Raw genomic sequence first — 18,750 nt, 5'->3', positions numbered from 1 at the left:
GGTTTAGAAGAATGAGAGAGGATCTTATTGAAACATATACAATTCTGACGGGGATGGACTGACTGGATGCAAGAATGTTTCTTCTGGCTGGGCTGGGCTTGGGGTCTAGAACAAGGAGCCCACAGTGTCAGGATATAGGGGAGGCCATTTAGGACTTAGATAAGGAGAAACTTATTTACTCAGAAGGTGGTGAACCTGTGGAATTCTCTACCACAGAAGGCTGTAGAGGCTAAGTCAAGGAATATATTTAAGGAGGAAATAAATTTCTAGGCTCAAAGGCATCAAGGGGTATGGCTTTGAGACAGAGGAGCAGGCTTAAAGGACCGAAAACCTACTCCTTTTTTCTGTTTCTAAGTGGATTTCAATGTAGGCAAATGTGAGGTCACCACTTTGGACCCAAAAGGCTAGAACATGGAACTTCCTAAAAGGTGATGTCAGAAACACTGGAAGGTTCAAAGAAATTTAGGTGCCTGGGTATTTATTAAAATATCATGAACAGGCACATCAAAAAGCCTAATGGAATGCTGATCTTTATATTGCGAAGGATAGGATACAAAGGGGGTATAAATTATGCTTCGGCTATGCAAAGCCCTGGTTAGGCCACGTCCAGATTACTATGAACAGTTCTGGGTACTACATCTTAGGAAGAATATGTGGGCCTTGGAGAGAGTGCAGTGCAGATTTACCAGAATTTACCTGGACTCCCAACTAGGGTTGTACATCCTAGAATTTAGAAAGTTAAGGGTAAGTTGATTGAAGTTTCAGATATTTATGGGGAATAGGAAGGGTAGAGAGAAACTACCGCTGCTGGTTGAAATCTAAGTTATACAGGATATCAACTTTATACTGGCCTCGGTTTAGCCGTTTAAACTCTGGCATTATTTTGGTGAATCATTGTATGTTTCAAGGCTAATATATATTTCCTGAAGTTTGGTGCCCAAATTGAATTCAGATTCCAGATGGGGGATCTGAACTTCAAAATACTTAATTTTTTCAAGCCTAGATTATGTGCTCAAATCAGAGAGTGGAGTTCAAAGTTATAAACTCTGACAGAGGGAAACTGTGATCAATTAAGCCAAGCTAACACGACAGTACGGTCAATTTATCTTAACACTGTTCTTTGTTACAAAAGAAATTCAAATGTAGAATACTCAACTGGGAATGTTGCATATGCAGCCAGCAACGCCCACCTATTAATACAATTTTTCTCTCCCAGTGTTTGCAACCACCAAGGGAAAATTAAACAGTCACCAATTTACCTTCAGCTCCCATTATCATTATAAGATTGTAAGAAATAGGGGAAGGAGTAGGCCATTTGAACATCAAGCCTGCTCCGCCATTCAACAGTACATGACCATGAACAGTACAAAAAATTCCAATCTACTGCCACACTTCAATGTGTTTGGAGCTGGTTCTCCCCTTCATTTATAAAATTATCCCCCTCATGACTGAACCTAACAATTCTAAAATTAAGTGCAGACATTTTTCTCAAGCTCAAAAGTTATTTCAACTGTGCTAATTTTTTTTAAAAAAAAGTCATTCCATGTTTTCTCTTTTCTCATGAAGACAGTGCTAGTATTATGCTTCCACTAACAGCTGCATCCCAATGCTACCTTGCCCTGCACTTGCAGACACAATGCATAATCTTCCACACTCTCCACGAAGTGATTCAGTTGAGGGGGCACATCACAACTAAAACTGATGCTGTCCTGCCCAGGCAACCCACCAACCTGCACAGCTTTTAATAAACATTCAATACAACAATGTATGGTTTGGTTTGAAGGAAGTTGGAACTCATGCAAGTTTTTTTTTGCCAAAGTGGTAAAATGCTATTGAGGAATAAGAACAGATTGCATGAGAATGTAATAAGGGTTAAAATGGAGGAATTGAAAACTTGCATGGCCACTTTCTGTAAATATGACCTATTTTGGTATACCTGCTCCAGCCCCTCCACCTTTCCAACATCCATTTCTACCTCTCTTCCAACACTTAAAAAGAGTCATACGGACTGGAAATGTTAACTCTTGTTTCTCTCTCCACAGATGCTGCCAGACCTAAGTTTTTCCAGCATTTTTTTGTTTTGATTTCAGATGTCCAGCGTCTGCAGTATTTTGTTTTTATTATTAATGAAGTAGGTGCCACCTAATGGCCAGTATCAATGGAAAAGATGTACTTGGTCAGCTAAAAATCAAAAAGGGTAAGAATACAACAAAAGATTCCAACTGCAGGAAGGGAGATATACCACTGGATTGGAATTAGCAGCCCCATTTCCAAACAAAAGCAAACCTAGTCAAGTACAGGTCCATCCATTTTGCATTGGTAATTCATAGAACAATCATTTGTTCACAATAAATTTGAACATTTCCTTTATGAAAATGACGTTGTAAAATTCAGCCAACGTGGTGCAAAGGGATAAATACTAACTGATCAGCCTGCTGGAATTTGAAGGAAATGTATATATCTAAACTTCCAGTAACCCTTCAACAACATGAATTTATATATCATCGTTAACCTGGCAAAACTTCTCAAGGCGCTGCTCAGAAGCATTATCAGATCAAATTTGACAGCCACACAAATGGGCATTAGGTCAGGTGATCAAAAATTTGGACAATCAAGTGGCTAAGTTTTAAAGAGAGCCTTAAAGGAGGAGGCAGAAAAGTAGAGAGTGGGGGGAGACTTAAGGAAGAAATTCCACAGCCTAAACCCCAGATAGCTAAAGGTACGCCCCGAGTGGAGAATGAACGAAATGGGAGAACTTCAAAACAAGCTTTTCACTTGGGAGGTGGATAAAAAAACGTTCAAAAAAATAACAGTAGGAACTGGAATTACCTTCTGGACAGAATAGTGCAGGGAAAAACTCTGGAATCATTCCAGAGGCAGTGTTGTTAACTGTAGGGGCAGATTAGGTTTCTAGCAAAGAACAAGAAGCCAAACCCAACCGATAGGACATTGTTAAAAGTTTGTATCAAAAACTCAACCATTCTGAACTGCATTTAAGTTTGTCCTGTAAAACTCCATTTCAAATCTTATCTGCATTAAGTTCCTTACTCCCAATCACCTACTTTAAACTGCAATGTCAAACTCAATCTTTGCCAAGCTGGACTCTTTAAAATTAGAGTTTATCACAAGATTTCCCCTTCACAGCTTCATCTTTGGGGGTTTGAACTTCAGCAAGCTTCCATTTATCAAAAATGCTAAGAGGTGCAGATCAAGTTTCCCATCTTAACCAATATAAACTTGAAGTAGATACATGAAGAAACTGAGTTTGGAACCAAATTAATTTCTCAGATTAAATACTGAATCTTTGGTGAAAGGTTACTAGTTTATCTCAATCTGCATACTGTAAATCAAGAAAATACCTTGGGTTTAATCCACGAGCATTCTGTTGCTCCTTTATGGTGAAAGGTGTACCCCACCGTGTGCATGAAGGCGACAGCAGCGCATGTGGTCTTTAAGTGAGGAAATGTGCCAATATCACAAACACAAATCGTCTCCGTTACTCTTTGCTGCTACATTTTTTGCTTTAATATTTGGAATATATAGCAACACTGTGGGATTGAAGCAGGGGGCTGTAAGGTAGCACGTCACTGGAATCAGGCATTTTCTCTTTTCAAGGTACTGCATGGATGCAAGCAGATGCATTTATCTCATTGGGGAAGCTGTGGCAAAATTGTTGCTGTCAAAGTATCCCAGTGCGACAGCATGGAACAGAATTTTAAACTGATTGTGTCGCAAAGCACTTCTCCCTTAACAAGGCTGAGTGTGAATTGGCACAAATGTACATACAAGCATTCATACAATTCTCATTATCAAATCAAGCAATGATCATTTTTGCCACAACACTCAAGTACACTTCATCAGTTGGAAGATAAGCAAGAGATTATAAATAGCTGTGATTAAACAGAATAAAGGAGTTCAGTATGATGGCCCAATGACCGTTTTATTTATTGACTGTTAATAACTGCTACAGTTATAATACCAACAAGGCCGTGCAGTTAACAAACCCGAATGCAAGTCAATTGGTCCTTCACAAACCTAGTTCATGTGATTTTTGCCTGGAATAGAATTCCCCTGAGGTGAAGTTTTTTTTTAAATGCTGATGCAGTTTAAACAGAAAATAGAGACTTTATCCCTTTTCTTTATTCGGCCTGTTTAGGCTGCAATTTTTTTTTTAAACCCCAACTCATCTTTCTGAAAAGCTGCTCACCCAAGTGTTGCTCACTCCACACTGAAGCCTGTAACTACAGGTTCGGCTGCCAGCCAGTCCTGTGGTGACTTCAGGGGAGGTTGTTGGGCGGCAGTAATCCATCCCACTCTCCCAGAACACAGCACCGAATCTGGGAGAAAGATGCACATAAATACAGTCTTGTCCCATGACAAAAGTATAATTTTTTCTTGAAATCTCTTAACTGGTGGAGCATGTGTACAAGCAGAAGATTTCTTTCTCTTGTTTTGTTGGTTGGTGGCGGTGGGGGGGGGGCAGAAATTGGAAGCCAACACATGAAATTGAAACAAATACCACCATCTTTGGAAATAATCTCCATTCAATTTGTTTCAACTGCCTCAGCGTCCAATGAACAGTTGGAGGCAAACTTAAAAGTTCCACATCAACCATTTAGTCAAATGAAAGCATGGTAACTGGAATTGGCGCAGTAATTTCCACGTGTCAGCCCTTGTAGGTTAACAAAAGGGATACAGTCTCCAGTGCTCTAAGCTCAGGATTTCTTAAAAACAAAATGATCCATAAGTTCTGAAAGATTGATCTGTAGTGCATCAGTCCACTCCAAAAAGATAATTTACTTAAACTCCTGGGGGCAGGGCCAACCAGTTACGCATTTTGGTAACTAAATGTCGTATCTATTATGAAAAACAAACCTTGCCAAACAATCCAATAAAAAATACATTAACCTATTTTAAAATTGGTTAAATGTGCATATAGCGTATCTGGCAAGAATTTGCACACAAGTCATCTTAGAGTAAGTCACAGATGGCCTAGATACTTTTTCTTTCGACCAGTACGCAGGTGAGCTGTCAAGCGAACAGATTTTAAAAGAGAAGATAAACATTTCCACATTTTGATTTACTGCTGCAACCACGAGTATTGTACAAAAGAGGATTAGAATGACCAGATCCTATGTGTACAGCACACTAACTATTCCAGCACCAAGTGACTTAATGACAACTCAGTTCTCTCAACTTTGTCCATTAAAATGTTCTAAATCAGTTGAACTGGCACAGCCCTATTTGACCCTTTAATCCAGAAGCCCAGGCAAACATGACAATCACATTAAGACGATATTGAAGAAAGCTTGTGAGGTTAGCAGTCTTCCCGATTTCCTGAACTATGGAAAAGAATCTCAGCTGGAAGGACTTCCAAGACAATCGTGTTGCCTCGGAGACAACTGGTGAGAAAACGTGAGTTCTCCCCAGTAATCCTGGGACAGAGCATTTTAAAACCATGTACAACTGATATGCAACAAAATACATTTACAGTACCTGTTATGCATATGCAGCCAATATTATGAGCTTAGCTGATCATTTACACTAGAAAACTACATCATTCAGGACACCCTCTGCAGAGACACGTCAAGAGATTTTCTTTCGAAGTTCTTTTTTTTTTTCTGAGGTGCTCCAAATAGCGACTTAGCCAAGAACAGACAAAACATATCAACTGTGGCAGATGGACTTGCTGCATGGAGGTTCGGGCAGCCCCCCACCCCACCAGCCCATGGAGCAGAGCCTACAGCCATCTGGTTAAGCAGCCAGTGCTACGACTGCTGTGCTGGCATATCACTGACAGTATTTTAAATTTTGTCTCCCTCCCCCCCCTCCCACCACCCTTCTCTCCAATTGCTATTCGCGTATGCAGCCTGTCATTCTGTTTCGAGATGCGCAATGATCCCCAACAAACCGCAGCCTTCTTAAGACACTGCTGCCATTAACTTGCTGAAGTGTTTAAGAGCCAACACTCAAGTCAGCAGTCAACTACAACAATGAACTTGATTCCTACCATCAGCCTCTTGAAATCATTAAAACACAAAAGAACAAAGCCAAAAGTAGGTTTTTAACCAAAAAAAAAACTTGCCTTGTGTTAACAGTAGAGGTTGTGTATATTTTAATCATCTTTTCATGCAGATTGCAAATTCTGGCAAAACAGGTAATGTCCCCTTAAACCTGAGCACTTCAGGATTTGCCCACCCATGCCGACCACCCTCCCCCACTACAATTTGGCACAAATGGTGCCAAGTTTTATTTTGCCAGTAGCTACATTTATGTCTTATATTTAAAAGAACAAAGATGAAAATGTGTATTAATTTTAAAATGGAAACCCAAATTCAGATTCTGGGAGCAAGCAGATAGCCTAAACTGTACTAGTATTTTTAAGCTTCACCTACATATCTGGAAATTTCAGTTTTAGCCAGTTCCTGAGGATAATGCTCTGCAGTGCCAAGAAGAACTCCATTTTGATTTACACTGCTTAGAGCAGGGAACTGCTCTCCCAGAAGATAATGTGCTTCAGATGACACTGGGAGAGCAACTGGAGTCCAAGTCAACACTCAGAAGTGCTTTCTCTACAACATCACTAAGTTTTTACTTGGTTTCTTTAATGAAATGATTAAAATGCTACTTCAAAATAACAAAAAAAACCACAGAAATAAACATTTACTATAGTATTTCATTGCTTTAAACTATGCTGTGTACATGCTGAGAGCTCAAGGGACTCTACATCTTTTCTCCCGTGTTCCGAAGGATCATTTTTCTTTCTGAACAACCTCCTACATTTACAAAGTATGGCCTTGTACAATAGAAATGTGGAAAACATAGGATTATTAAATTTTACAGTTTTAAATCAAATTTGTGGAATGCATAACTAAACTGCCCAGTATCTGTTTAGAAACATGGCATCTAATATTGTGCAATTCGTCTGCCTCATTTTATAAAAGTGGCAGCGTTACTTAGAAATCCCTGCTTTTGTTTATTCTCTCCAAGGGCCACAGAAATGGATTTTTTTTTTTGAAGAAAACTGGACACAAAAATTGGCAGACATCCAGCATCTTTAGACAGAAACTTGGATGAGACGAATTTCCATGATTTCTAAAATGAATTGCTTTCCTTTTAAAATAAATACAATGCAGTTGACATCTTTCATTGATCTGGCTTTGAAAAAAAAAACATCTTTAAGTAAACAAAGGCTTGACGTGTCCGTTGTGGCAGGAAACCACTGGCTATAGGTAGGAAGAGAGAGTCCTTTCTGCTCACTGGGTCTGGTAGCCTGCCATGCCAAATCCTGCTTGGTTGGTTATCACACTGGGACTTTGACCTTGTGCAGGCTGGACTCCATAGTTAGCACCCATCCATGCAGCAGTGGACGGTGTCTGACTGCAAGAGAGAGAGAGAGAGAGAAAAAAACAGCAAATCAAACAACGATGAGAGGCAACACAAAATAACTGGCTTTACATATTCAATGAAAAATAGAAACAGGAGGGGGGGCCACACGTCTCCTCCCCACAGTCCCTCCAAGGGCGCTACAAAGTGTGGATGATATACACTGAATCATCTTAAACTTAAAGGGCTCCAGTTTTCAAAATGCTTACACATCACGACTTCATTGTGAGAGGCGCCATAGCAGTGACAAGTTGTTGCAAATACTCGAGTACAAAATCAAACATGGCCCACTCTTTTCAGAATGATCACACTGGAATCCACACGTCTTAAAAAAGAATGCCTTTTTTGTGCAAGCAATAGGAGGTATTGGTGTATTTTTGATGATGCACAATTTAGGACTGTTTGACCAGAGTGAGGAATTTCTCCCATTGTTTTAAAACAAAGCAAGGCTTTGATTTGGTTTTATTCTTTAGACCCATACAAGGTCTCAGTCGTCTGTGCACTGGAGGCACCATTAGAAGCACAAACACTTCCAAATCCGCAACCTCTGCCACCTAGAAGGACAAGGGCAGCAGACACATGGGAACACCACCGCCTGCATGTTCCCCTCCAAGTCACACACCATCCTGACTTGGAAATATATCTCTGTTCCTTCACTGTCGCTGGGTCCAAAATCCTGGAACTCCCTCCCTAATGGCTCTGAGGGTGCACCTACACCACATGGACAGGCTGCAGCGGTTCAAGTCGGCAGCTCAACACTATCTTTTCAAGGGCAATTACAGTAATAAAAATGCGGGCCTAGACAGCGATGCCAACATCCTGTGAAAGAATAAATAAAAAAAACGAGCAGTCCCAGGCAAAGCCAGGAACTCTGACATATACCCAAAACTGTTGTATGTTTAACTTCTACTTTCACTAATTCTAATTGACCTTTCGCAAAAGGAAAAGCAATTCCTGAAATCTACTCACTTTTATTTCTGTTAACAGGACGGGTTGATAAACACCCAATAACTCATGTTAACAGGTACAGCAAAAACAACAAAAGATGTAACCTTACTCCATTCTGAATCCTTGTTGGTTCCAAGCTTGCCCATAAACTCCATAAGGTGGCATTTGCCAGCCATTCGGCATATACTGGCCGAATTGTTGAGTATTTCCATACCACTGGCCAAACTGGCTCCAAGGCTGAGCATAACCCATCTGATTTTGCTGAAAAACAAAACAAAGGAAAAGGGTTTGGGTGAGGAGCAGTCAGGAGAAGCATGATGGTAACATTTTCTGAAAATTGAGCGAGAAATTAACAAAATCCGTTTATGCTGAAATAAAATTGCTCCAGCATGCGCTTGGCTAGAGAACAGTTCCAGATTTGTCCAGTGGTAGCTGAGCATGAACCCTCTACAGTTTCTCATCATCAGGGTCAATTCTACAGAACATTATCCCCATACATTCACTTCTAACTGCATCCCAATGGGCCACTGAACTCAGGCCGCGGGAAGCTTCATGAAATGCTGTACTGCTTAGATCAGCAAAGAATAAAAAAACAATTTCAGTCCATGTTTGGTACATGTTTGGGGAGACAGTGGCGTTGTGATAATGTCACTGCACTGGTAACCCAAAGGCCCAGGCAAACGCGCTGGGCATGTGGGTTCAAATCCCTCCAAGGCAACTGGTGGAATTTAAGATTCCATTAATTAATCAACCTGGAATTCAAAGCTAGTCTTAGTAATAGTGCCACGAACCCTAACAGAGATTGTCAGAGAAAAAAAACCTTTTTACTAATGTCCTTCAGGGGAGCGAAATCTGCTGTCCTTACCCGGTCTAGCCAACATGTGACTCCAGATCCACAACAATATGGCTGCCTCTTAATTGCCCTCTGAAATGGCCTAGCAAATCACTCAGTTGACCAATTGCTATGGATGCCAGATGGACTGCAGCAGTTCAAGAAGGCAGCCTACCACCACCTTCTTTCTCAAGGGCACTTGGTGATGGACAACAATGCTGACCTTGCTAGCGACATATGAACATATGAAATAGGAGCAGACGTAGGCTGTTCCACCATTCAGTAACATCATGGCTGATCCGTTTGGTGTTTCGAATTCCACATTCCCATCTACCCCCAATAACGTTTGATTCCCTTGCCTAACATGCCTTAAAAATATTCACTGACCCTGCCTCCACCGCCTTCTGAGGCAGGGAGTTCCAAAATCACACAACCCTCAACGTATTTCTCCTCATCTCTGTCCGAAAAGGGCACCCCTTAATTTTAAAACAGTGTGCCCTAGTTCTGCTTTCACCCACGAGAGGAAACATCCTTTCCATGTTGACCTTGCCAAGACTTGTCAAGTTCAGGATGTCATATGTTTCAATCAAGTCACCTCTCATTCTTCGAAACTCCAGTGGGAACAAGCCCAGTCTGTCTAACCTGTCCTCATACGACAGCCCACTCATTCTAGATATCAATCTAGTAAACCTCCTCTGAATTACCTCCAACAAAGTTACATTCTTCCTTAAATAAGGAGACTAAAACTGCACACAGTATTCAAGATGTGGTCTCACCAATTCTCTGTACAACTGAAGCATAACATCCTTACTTTTATGTTCAGTCCCTATCGGAATAAACAGCATTCCATTAGCTGCCTTAATTACTTGCTGTACCTGCATACTAATTTTTTGTGACTCGTGCATCAGAACACCTAGGTCCCTCTGCACCTCAGAATTCAGCAGTCATTCTCTGATTAAGTAATGCTCCGCTTTTTTATTCTTCCTGCGAAAGTAGACAATTTCACATTTTCCCACATTATACTCCAGGTGTCAGATTTCTGCTCACTCAACCTATCTATATCCATCTGCAATATCCTAATGTCATCTTCACAACATACTTTCCTATCTTTGTGTCAGCTGCAAATTTAGCTACCATGCCTTCGCTCCCCTCATCTAAGTCAATGATCTAAATTGTAAAAAGTTGAAGGCCCAGCACAGACCCCTGAGGGACTCCACTCTTCACATCCTGCCAATCAGAAAAATACCCATTTATGCATATTCTGTTTTCTTCCAGCCAGCCAATCTTCTACCCCCTGCACCATGAGCTTTTATTTTCCAATGATGTGGCACGTTATCAAATGCCTTCTGGAAATCCAAGTGCAGGAGGTCTACAGGCTCCCCTTTATCCACAGCACGTTATTCCTTCAAAGAACTCCAATAAATTGGTTAAACATGATTTCCCTTTCACAAAATCATAATGACTTGCCAATTACCTTGAGTTTTTCTAAGTGCCTAGTTGTAACCTCCTTAATGATAAATTCTAACACCTTTCCCAAGACTGACTTCAAGCTAACTGGCCTATATAGTTTCCTGCCTCCTTCCTTCTTGAATAGTGGGATTATATTTGCAACCTTCCAGTCTGATGGGATTTTTCCAGAATCTAGCAAATTGTGGAAAACTAACACCAACACATCTACTACTTCATTAGCCACCTCTTTTAAAACCCTAGGGTGAAGTCCATCAGGACCTGGAGACTTGTCAGCCTGCAACTCCATCAGTTTGCTCAGTACTACTTTCCTAGTGCTTGTAATTTCACCAAATTCCCCTCTACCTTCCACCTCCTGATTTACAGCTTTCACTGGAATGTTTCATCTCATGAAAGAAATAAAAAATCCTACAGCTATAATTATGCTACTCAAATCTCATGCTTGGTTTTACCCCTATGTTCTATAATTAAAATGAACAAAGGAATGTCCCTTTCATCTTCCTTTACCTATTTTTGTTCTTTTTGATCACTAAGTTATATTTTCAGACTTATTACCTCCTAGTCCGTTGAACAACAGCCCCAAATATAACGTTTCCAGCTGTTCAAGCCTCGAGAGTTTGATTATTAATTTGACTGTGTGACTAAAGCGACCAGTTAAATCTGTCAATGCTCTTTTGAATGAGGCACTTATTGACAAGATAACTCGTGTGGTCCAATCGAGTGGTGCTGCCGGAAGCAGGTCACATCAGGATCTTGCATTAATGGAATACAATACACTTTAAAAAGCATTTAATTTGGTTTGATTATTGTCTCTCAAATTACAAATATCCGAATAAACACAGCTTCACAAACTATTAGAGCTGGTTATTCAATTTCCATGCAAAGTTGAGCATTCGCCAGACGCTAATTTGCTTCAAGATAATTAAAACTATTAAAAAAAGGCTTCAACTCACCTGTTGAAACTGACCCATTCCGTCAGGTGTTTCTTTCCCCCAGTAGCATTTGACAATGTGTCCTTCTATGGTGGTTCCATTGACTGACACAATAGCATGTGCTGCACTTTCATGTGATGAAAAACTAAGAAAACAGAAAACAAAAAATTCTTGAGTACATAGCAAGATTGACTTATTCCACCTTCCATGCTACAACTACTACAGACTACAGGTCATGTTTTACTCCAGGGACACATCGAGTCAGTGAGCATGAACAGGATACACGTCCCTAGAACGTAGGCTTTATAAAACTCCAACAAGAGACTGAAAGCAGATTTTATATTTGGTTGGCAGATAACTGCCCAACGCTGGAGGTCTGACCAGCTTTTATAACACTTCCATTTAGTATTGCTGAAAAAGGACATTTTGTCAAAGCTTTTTGTCTTGCACTCATAGGACAATCGCAAGAATATCAATATCGGGGAAGTAACAACTTTGTACTGTATGAAAAGAGAGTGCTGATTTGTTGGCAATTGGACTCTGGTAGAGGCATTGCTGTGGAGAGTGCACCAGTTAATGGTGACTGACAGCTGTCAAACATTGTTTGAATTTAAACCAGGCAATTTGACTCTGATTGGTCAGAGCATTACCCTAAAGAATGAAGCAGTGAATGGCTGTCACTTATTTTGTCTAGCTGAAACAAGCACAATGGGTGCATACGTCCTTTCTGCCTACAACTTCCATTTTGATTTCCTTTCTGCTTTTTGACAAATCACTGCTTCTCTCCCTTAGTCCAAGCTAAATCATCTCCCTCAATCATTCTCTATTTCATTTGAGTTTTCTCAAAGCCAGCTTTAAGGCATTTGGAAAATCAACAGATGTAGAGGCTCCTCAATGCATAAACATGCTGGTAAAAGCTGGTCAGACATCCAGTGTTGAACAATACGCATCAAACAAATATACAATCCACTTTCAGCCTCTTGTTGCCTCATCTCTCATGGATTTTATTTAATCAGTGACTGTTAACTCATTATAATTCTGGCTTTCACTCCTCAAGCACACCAACTTCCTTAAATTCTTAAAAAGGGAAACTCAATATTACTTTTCAACTGTTAAACTTGACGGAGCCCAAATTCTCAAATTTATTCACATTTAACAACCTATTTAGCAACCTAACAATCTATTCAAACTTAACAACGTAATTTACGTTGTAAAATCAGCTTGGAAATCTTCACATGCCGCTATAAAGCATGACAATACTGAGCTGCTCAGACCATGATATGGTCTTGGCAAATAGATATTTGAATTCTTGTTGGTGTAAAAAAACTCTATTTAAAATACTGAATCAGGATGGGACTGGTCTCATATGCAAGCTACTTTGGAAATTACTTGTTACCATTTGTAGGATTTTCTTTCTAAGTGCTTCAACTAATACATTAACCATTAGTGATGAGATTCTTATGCAGTATGCAATTGATGGCGTTTTTGTGTGTTACTGCACCTTATATCACTAATCTATTCAAGATCTGAACAGTGAAGAAAAATTGATTCCCTTCTAAAAATATTTCAAAATATGGCATAAGCAAAACATATGTTTAGATACAGTTATGCACAGCCAATGCTCAGTCTAAGCAATCAATTCATTTTGCCACATCTGTATTTAATTTACATGTAAGTAATTAGCTGAAGTTATTCACTGGGGTTATAAATCAAAGCCTCTGAATGCCACATCTGAGACATCACCACCTCAGATGGCTCAAAATGAACCCTGCGAAACAGATGGAGTCCATTCTTTGCGCTCAAACCGTACACTTAATATTTTCTTGGAGACTAACAATAAAAATAAAAATATGCAAAAAGTATTTTCCAGGAACTCAAAAGGAAACTGCAGCCAAAGTAATTTTTTCCAAGAAAATTCAGCAACTGAAAGCAGGCTGCTTAGAGAAGATGAATAGTTCCCAGATATAAGCAGCTTGTACAAAGAAACCAGCAAGATTAGTCACCTCTGGGACAATGATTATACTGTTAAACCGTACCAAATGTGCATTCTATAAATGCAACCACACAGGCAGAAACACACAATTCCATGTTGGTCTTAACACCTTTTCCAATGACCTATTTGGACTATCACAGGTAACTGAATCACGGCTGCACTAAGATGACTAATAATCTTGCAAAGCCTTCAGTACACTTCATCTCATTAGGAGTACCCCATATGAGGTAAAGTGCAGTGAAGGCTTTGTAGTTAAGTAACTGAAGTGAGCATAGCTCTTCAGAGCCACTGACAAAATCCCCTTTCAACATTTCCTAAAGCAGGCTCATTATCCAGTGGTCTCAAAATGCCACGTCCATCCAGAATCTGTACCACCTCTGTTCTATAAGAAGAAATCTATGTTAAACAGACAACATACTCACAGAAAGACTTGCTTACAAAGTGCCTTTAACTTAGTAAAACATCCCAAGGTGCTTGACAGGACTGTTATCAAACAAAATATGATGTCAAGCCACTTAGGTAAATATTAAGGCAGATGACCACAAGGTTAATCAAAGAGGTAGGTTTTAAGGACAGCTTTAGAGGAGATAGAAAGGCAGAAAGAGGGAGAGGATGAGGGAGGAAATTCCAGAGCTTAGGAGCCCAAGATAGGGAAAGACGAGGTTATGAAGGGATTTGAAAAAGACGATGAGAATTTTGAATTTTAACTAGGAGTCAAAGTAGGTCAGCAAACACAGGAATGATAGGTGAGGGGGACTTGGTGCGAATCAGGACATAGGCAGCTGAGTTTTGGATGACCGAGTTCACAGAGAATGGAAGATGGTAGCTGGCCAGGAGTCTACTGGACTAGTCGAGTCTAGAAGGAACAAAGACACAGATGAGGGTTTCAGCAGCAAATGAGCTGAGCCAGATGTGGAGTCAGACGATGTTACAGAAATGAAGTTAAGGCCACAATCAGATCAGCCACCATGTTACTAAATGGGAGAACAGGCTCAATGGGCCAAATGGTCTACTCCTGCTTCTTACAAATTTATGAAACAGGCAATCTTGGCAACTGTATGACTATGTGGTCAGAAGCTCATCTTGGGAGTCAAGTAAGACACTAAGTTCTGGTTCAATCTCAGGCAGTTGCCAGGATAGAGTGGATGGTTAGAGAACAGAGTTTGTAGGGGGAGCAGAAAATAATGAGTTTGGTTTCCCCAATATTTAGTTGGGGGGAAATTTATGCTCATCCAATACTGGATATCGGGCAGTCTTACAATTTAGAGATGGTATTGTGGCAGGGATGGAAAACTGATTGAAGGCTTTCAAATATGGGGTTCTGGATTTGGGAGCTGACAGCGCATTCAAGGGCTTGAGTGGACCAGACAATAAAGATCCCATGGAACCAAAAAGACCAAGGAGTGCTGTGTCTTAGCCAACATTCCTCCCTCCACCAACGTTAAAAATAAGTTAACTGGTCTTGTTCAAAAATAAGTCTCACTGCTGTTTGACTTGGCTTGCTGTAATCAAACTGACTGATACGGCTGCCTACACCAGTAACTGCACTTCAAAGTAATTCACTTTACACGAAGCACTTTGGGAGATCCTGAGAAACCTAACTGCAAACAATATGAATCCACGTGTGTTTGTTATCTTTATCTGCCATTGGAACTTAGTTAATTCTTAGGGAAATTGAAAAGCAATTGCAAATGTTAATTATTCATGGCCGGAAACATACCGTACAAATGAATATCCTTTCTCAGGAAACACTCTGATCTCCATGATCTGTCCAAAGGGTGAAAATGTCTGGCGCATAAGCTGCTCTAAAGAAGACAAATGTTCATTTTAAATTTAATTCTTAATCAACACTTCTGCAATAGATTTCGGATTTGAGATTAATTAATGCACATTAAAAATGTCTGTCATTCTGGCAAGGATATAGGCCACCCTAAAGCATACTTTTATTTGTGTTATAAGTACAGCTTAGATACAAATTATTACAGTATGTAAACAACAGTCAAAACAAAACAGTCTCACAAAACTATCTGAAACTTACTTCTAAACATGGAAACTTTCCATATTTATCAGACAGGATTTGCGATTTACTGCATTAGGGAGTAATGATGACCATTTATGATTTCAAGCCACTTACCATTTACATCAGTCATGCCCAAAGATTCAGATAAGGTAAGTGAGCTTCAAGGTGTGGGTAGGACAGCAAATGTTGGATAATAGCCCTTACCTCTGGGGATCTAGTTTGAATCACCAGCTCAAATTTACTGGATGCAAGTTTTCCACATGTGTTTTTTTTAATGGTTCCATCACTTAGTGAGTTTGGACAGTCCCCAATGGGACAATCTGGGCTATCTAAGGAAGGCTGCTTATTAGTATCAAAATGGTAGACAAGGTCAGTAATTGGAGCCGTAGCCATTATATTCTGTGGTACACTATTGAGCAGTGACAGCTTTACTATACAATATCACCTGCTCCCAATTTGGGAGTATATGATGCTGACACCTGATGTTTCATTTCTAATCACTAACACCACTCAGCTTTATCAGCTACAAAAATAAAATGGGGAAACAGCAACTGGGCCAGGTGGACACAGTGATTCAGCAGCACAGTTAGTGGAAAGTACCAATCACTGAAAAACACTTTGATGACAACAAGCTTGTCTGGCTGTGCTTATTTGACCTCTATCTCCTCGAAGGACAAGAGCAGTAGAAACATGGGAACACCAGCGCCTGCAACTTCCCCTCCAAATCACACACCAACCTGACATGGAAATATATCGCCGTTCCTTCACTGTCGTTGGGTCAAAATCCTGAAACTTCCTACCTCATGGCACTGTGGGTACACCTACACCACACGGAATGCAGTGGTTTAAGAAGGTGGCTCACCACCACCTCCTCAAGGGCAATTAGGGATGGGCAATAAATGCTGGCCTAGCCCACATCCTGTAAATGAACGATCACTTTTTTTTGCTTTTAGAGTACAGGCAAGGCCAGCACAACTACGTCTGCTGCCCATTTAGCATTTCCTAGTCCTTGTGGATATATGCGTTGGGTGCACATCATTTTGTCAGGATGAAACTGCTCATCAAGCAGCTTCCATGGCACAGTTTTTCAGCAGATAATCTAAGCCATCGCTGTAGTTTCTCCCCACAACATCCACGGAGTTCAAACTCAGATTTCAGATGCTAAGTGTTACCTGTAAGTCCAACCGCTATGCCACCGCAGTAGACAGTACAGTTGCTGGGGCTGGACTGATTGACAACTTCCTCGTAGGACAGCTGTTTGGTATTTGCTGCAAAGGGGAAAAAGTGCACAGGTCAAACAAAATAAAAAGCTACATTAACAGATGGCTGAAGATTTTAAAGGTAGTTTCCTTTTGAGAGTCTATTTTTCTCAATATAAGCCTTGAAAGGAGGTTACTTGGAATTCCACCCATGTTGCCATGACAATTTACTTAATCCAAAAAGTGATGGAGTCCACGATTCCCCACAAACTATCACGTCAAACACAATAAACGAAACTCATATCCACAGTACCTTCTGGATAAGACGCACGAGTGCTGGCAACTGACGCAAGCTGCATTATTAGGGCAGTTCTAACATTCATTTGTTTTACACACGTTTTTGATTACAAAATTCATACTTTCTAACCTTATTTGAAATGCCACCATTTGCAGTTACTGTATCTCCAATACGTTGCTTACTGAACTTACGCTCTGAAGTACTCTTTGGGGCAGGAGGCTTGCGGGTTGCCCAATTTGTTCGGATCTGCCTTCCTCCAAGCCACTGCCCGCCCATCTGTTGAATGGCGTTTTCAGCATCCTGTGATTCGAAATAAAAGGGAAGTAAAGCTTCAGCAAGTGGATGAAATAACCAAAATGTTCAGGAATAAACAATATAAAAGATATTAGCAGTGGAAATTAGTAGGTGCTCCTCATAAAACTTCAGCCAACTGGCAAGGTACTGTTTCCTCAATTTCTCCATTTCCCTTCACTATGTATTAATTAATCCTCAATCAACAGATTGGCCTGTTTACTTATCATAAGTCTCTGGCAATATAACTCATCAGCCCAAATCTAGTCTCCTTTGCTTCTGTGGGGAAGTATTCTGCCACTGATCTGGATGTCCAACAAGAACTGGGGTGGGAGGGAGCCTAAATAAAACTCTCATTGCAATAAGTGCTTCACCAAGTTGAAAAAATGCATAATCAGCCAGTGACTATCGGCAAGAGGGATACAGAAAGCAAGGTCAAAGCTTTAGGTTTGAATGACACTTTTGAAAGGGTGGTAAATGTGTAGGCCGAGCATCCAGATATGTTGGGATACAACTGCTGAAGACTCTGTCACTGAAGATGGAGCCTGAGAGGAGTACTGAAGGAGGCCAAAAGGTGGAACGTTGAATGAAAGTTGGACAAATGGGGAGCAGTGAGGGCATAAACATATTCAAGGTGTCACTGCAGAAGGTAACACCCATTTGATATTTACTGTAGTTTGTACGTAGTTCTCGTTTCAGTTCACACTCAGACATATGGTTTCTGTTGTTTCCTTTGACGAATTGAACACGCAAAAGTGTTCACTAGCCGACAAAGTGACTGCTCTCATTGGTGTGCAGTAATTTTTCCAGTATGAACATTCATTTACTTACCCACTTATTGTAGAAGGACACAAAGCCGTACCCTTTGGATTTTCCCGTCGCCAAATCTTTGACCACTCTAGCATCGCTGGAAACACAAATATGTAAAATATAATGAATAAAGAGGCTTCTTGCTGGAGCAAGACTACTGTAGAGAATCAAAAACAGGAACCACACACACACACACACACACACACACACACACACACACACACACACACACACACAAACTGCTTATTGTCAACTCATCATGTCTCACCTTTGATAAAGGGACCACTTATTGCAAGAGCGCCATATTCTACAAAGCACCTTTTCTCCCTCTCCACTATAAAATGTACTACGTCTTCATCTGCTACTTTACTACATCTTGATTTGCTAATTCACTTATAACAGCATTGTTAACTTTAATGTGGTAAACATGCAAACGGTAGCTGAGCTGGCTAATGTTCTTACAGAATTTATTTTCTTCTTAAAAGCTATTCAAATAGTTTGTAAGTTCATTCATTTAAAAAAAAATGTAAAACGTCTGCTAGGCATGGTCAAAGCAGCTATTCTGAGTTGTATG

General features: G+C 40.3%; 1 protein-coding gene across 2 annotated transcripts in view; it reads right to left on the bottom strand.

Annotated features, from left to right (window-relative positions):
• Nucleotides 1–3,914: 3,914 nt before the first annotated feature.
• LOC121289761 (nucleolysin TIA-1-like) overlaps nucleotides 3,915–18,750 on the bottom strand; it is a 44,833-nt gene continuing 29,997 nt past the window's right edge. For both annotated transcript variants that reach the window (XM_041209484.1, XM_041209485.1), the window contains 7 exons: nucleotides 18,198–18,273; nucleotides 17,267–17,375; nucleotides 16,751–16,846; nucleotides 15,279–15,363; nucleotides 11,587–11,710; nucleotides 8,444–8,595; nucleotides 3,915–7,380 (listed from right to left, as the gene is read on the bottom strand). In XM_041209484.1, coding sequence (XP_041065418.1) covers nucleotides 7,257–7,380; nucleotides 8,444–8,595; nucleotides 11,587–11,710; nucleotides 15,279–15,363; nucleotides 16,751–16,846; nucleotides 17,267–17,375; nucleotides 18,198–18,273 — 766 coding nt within the window. In that variant the 3' untranslated portion in view covers nucleotides 3,915–7,256. The remainder of the gene's footprint in view (nucleotides 7,381–8,443; nucleotides 8,596–11,586; nucleotides 11,711–15,278; nucleotides 15,364–16,750; nucleotides 16,847–17,266; nucleotides 17,376–18,197; nucleotides 18,274–18,750) is intronic.

This window comes from Carcharodon carcharias, chromosome 17 (assembly GCF_017639515.1).
Source record: "Carcharodon carcharias isolate sCarCar2 chromosome 17, sCarCar2.pri, whole genome shotgun sequence".
Lineage (NCBI taxonomy): Eukaryota > Metazoa > Chordata > Chondrichthyes > Lamniformes > Lamnidae > Carcharodon > Carcharodon carcharias.
Note: the sequence above shows the minus strand (reverse complement) of the source record. Positions and strands in the feature narration are given on the sequence as shown.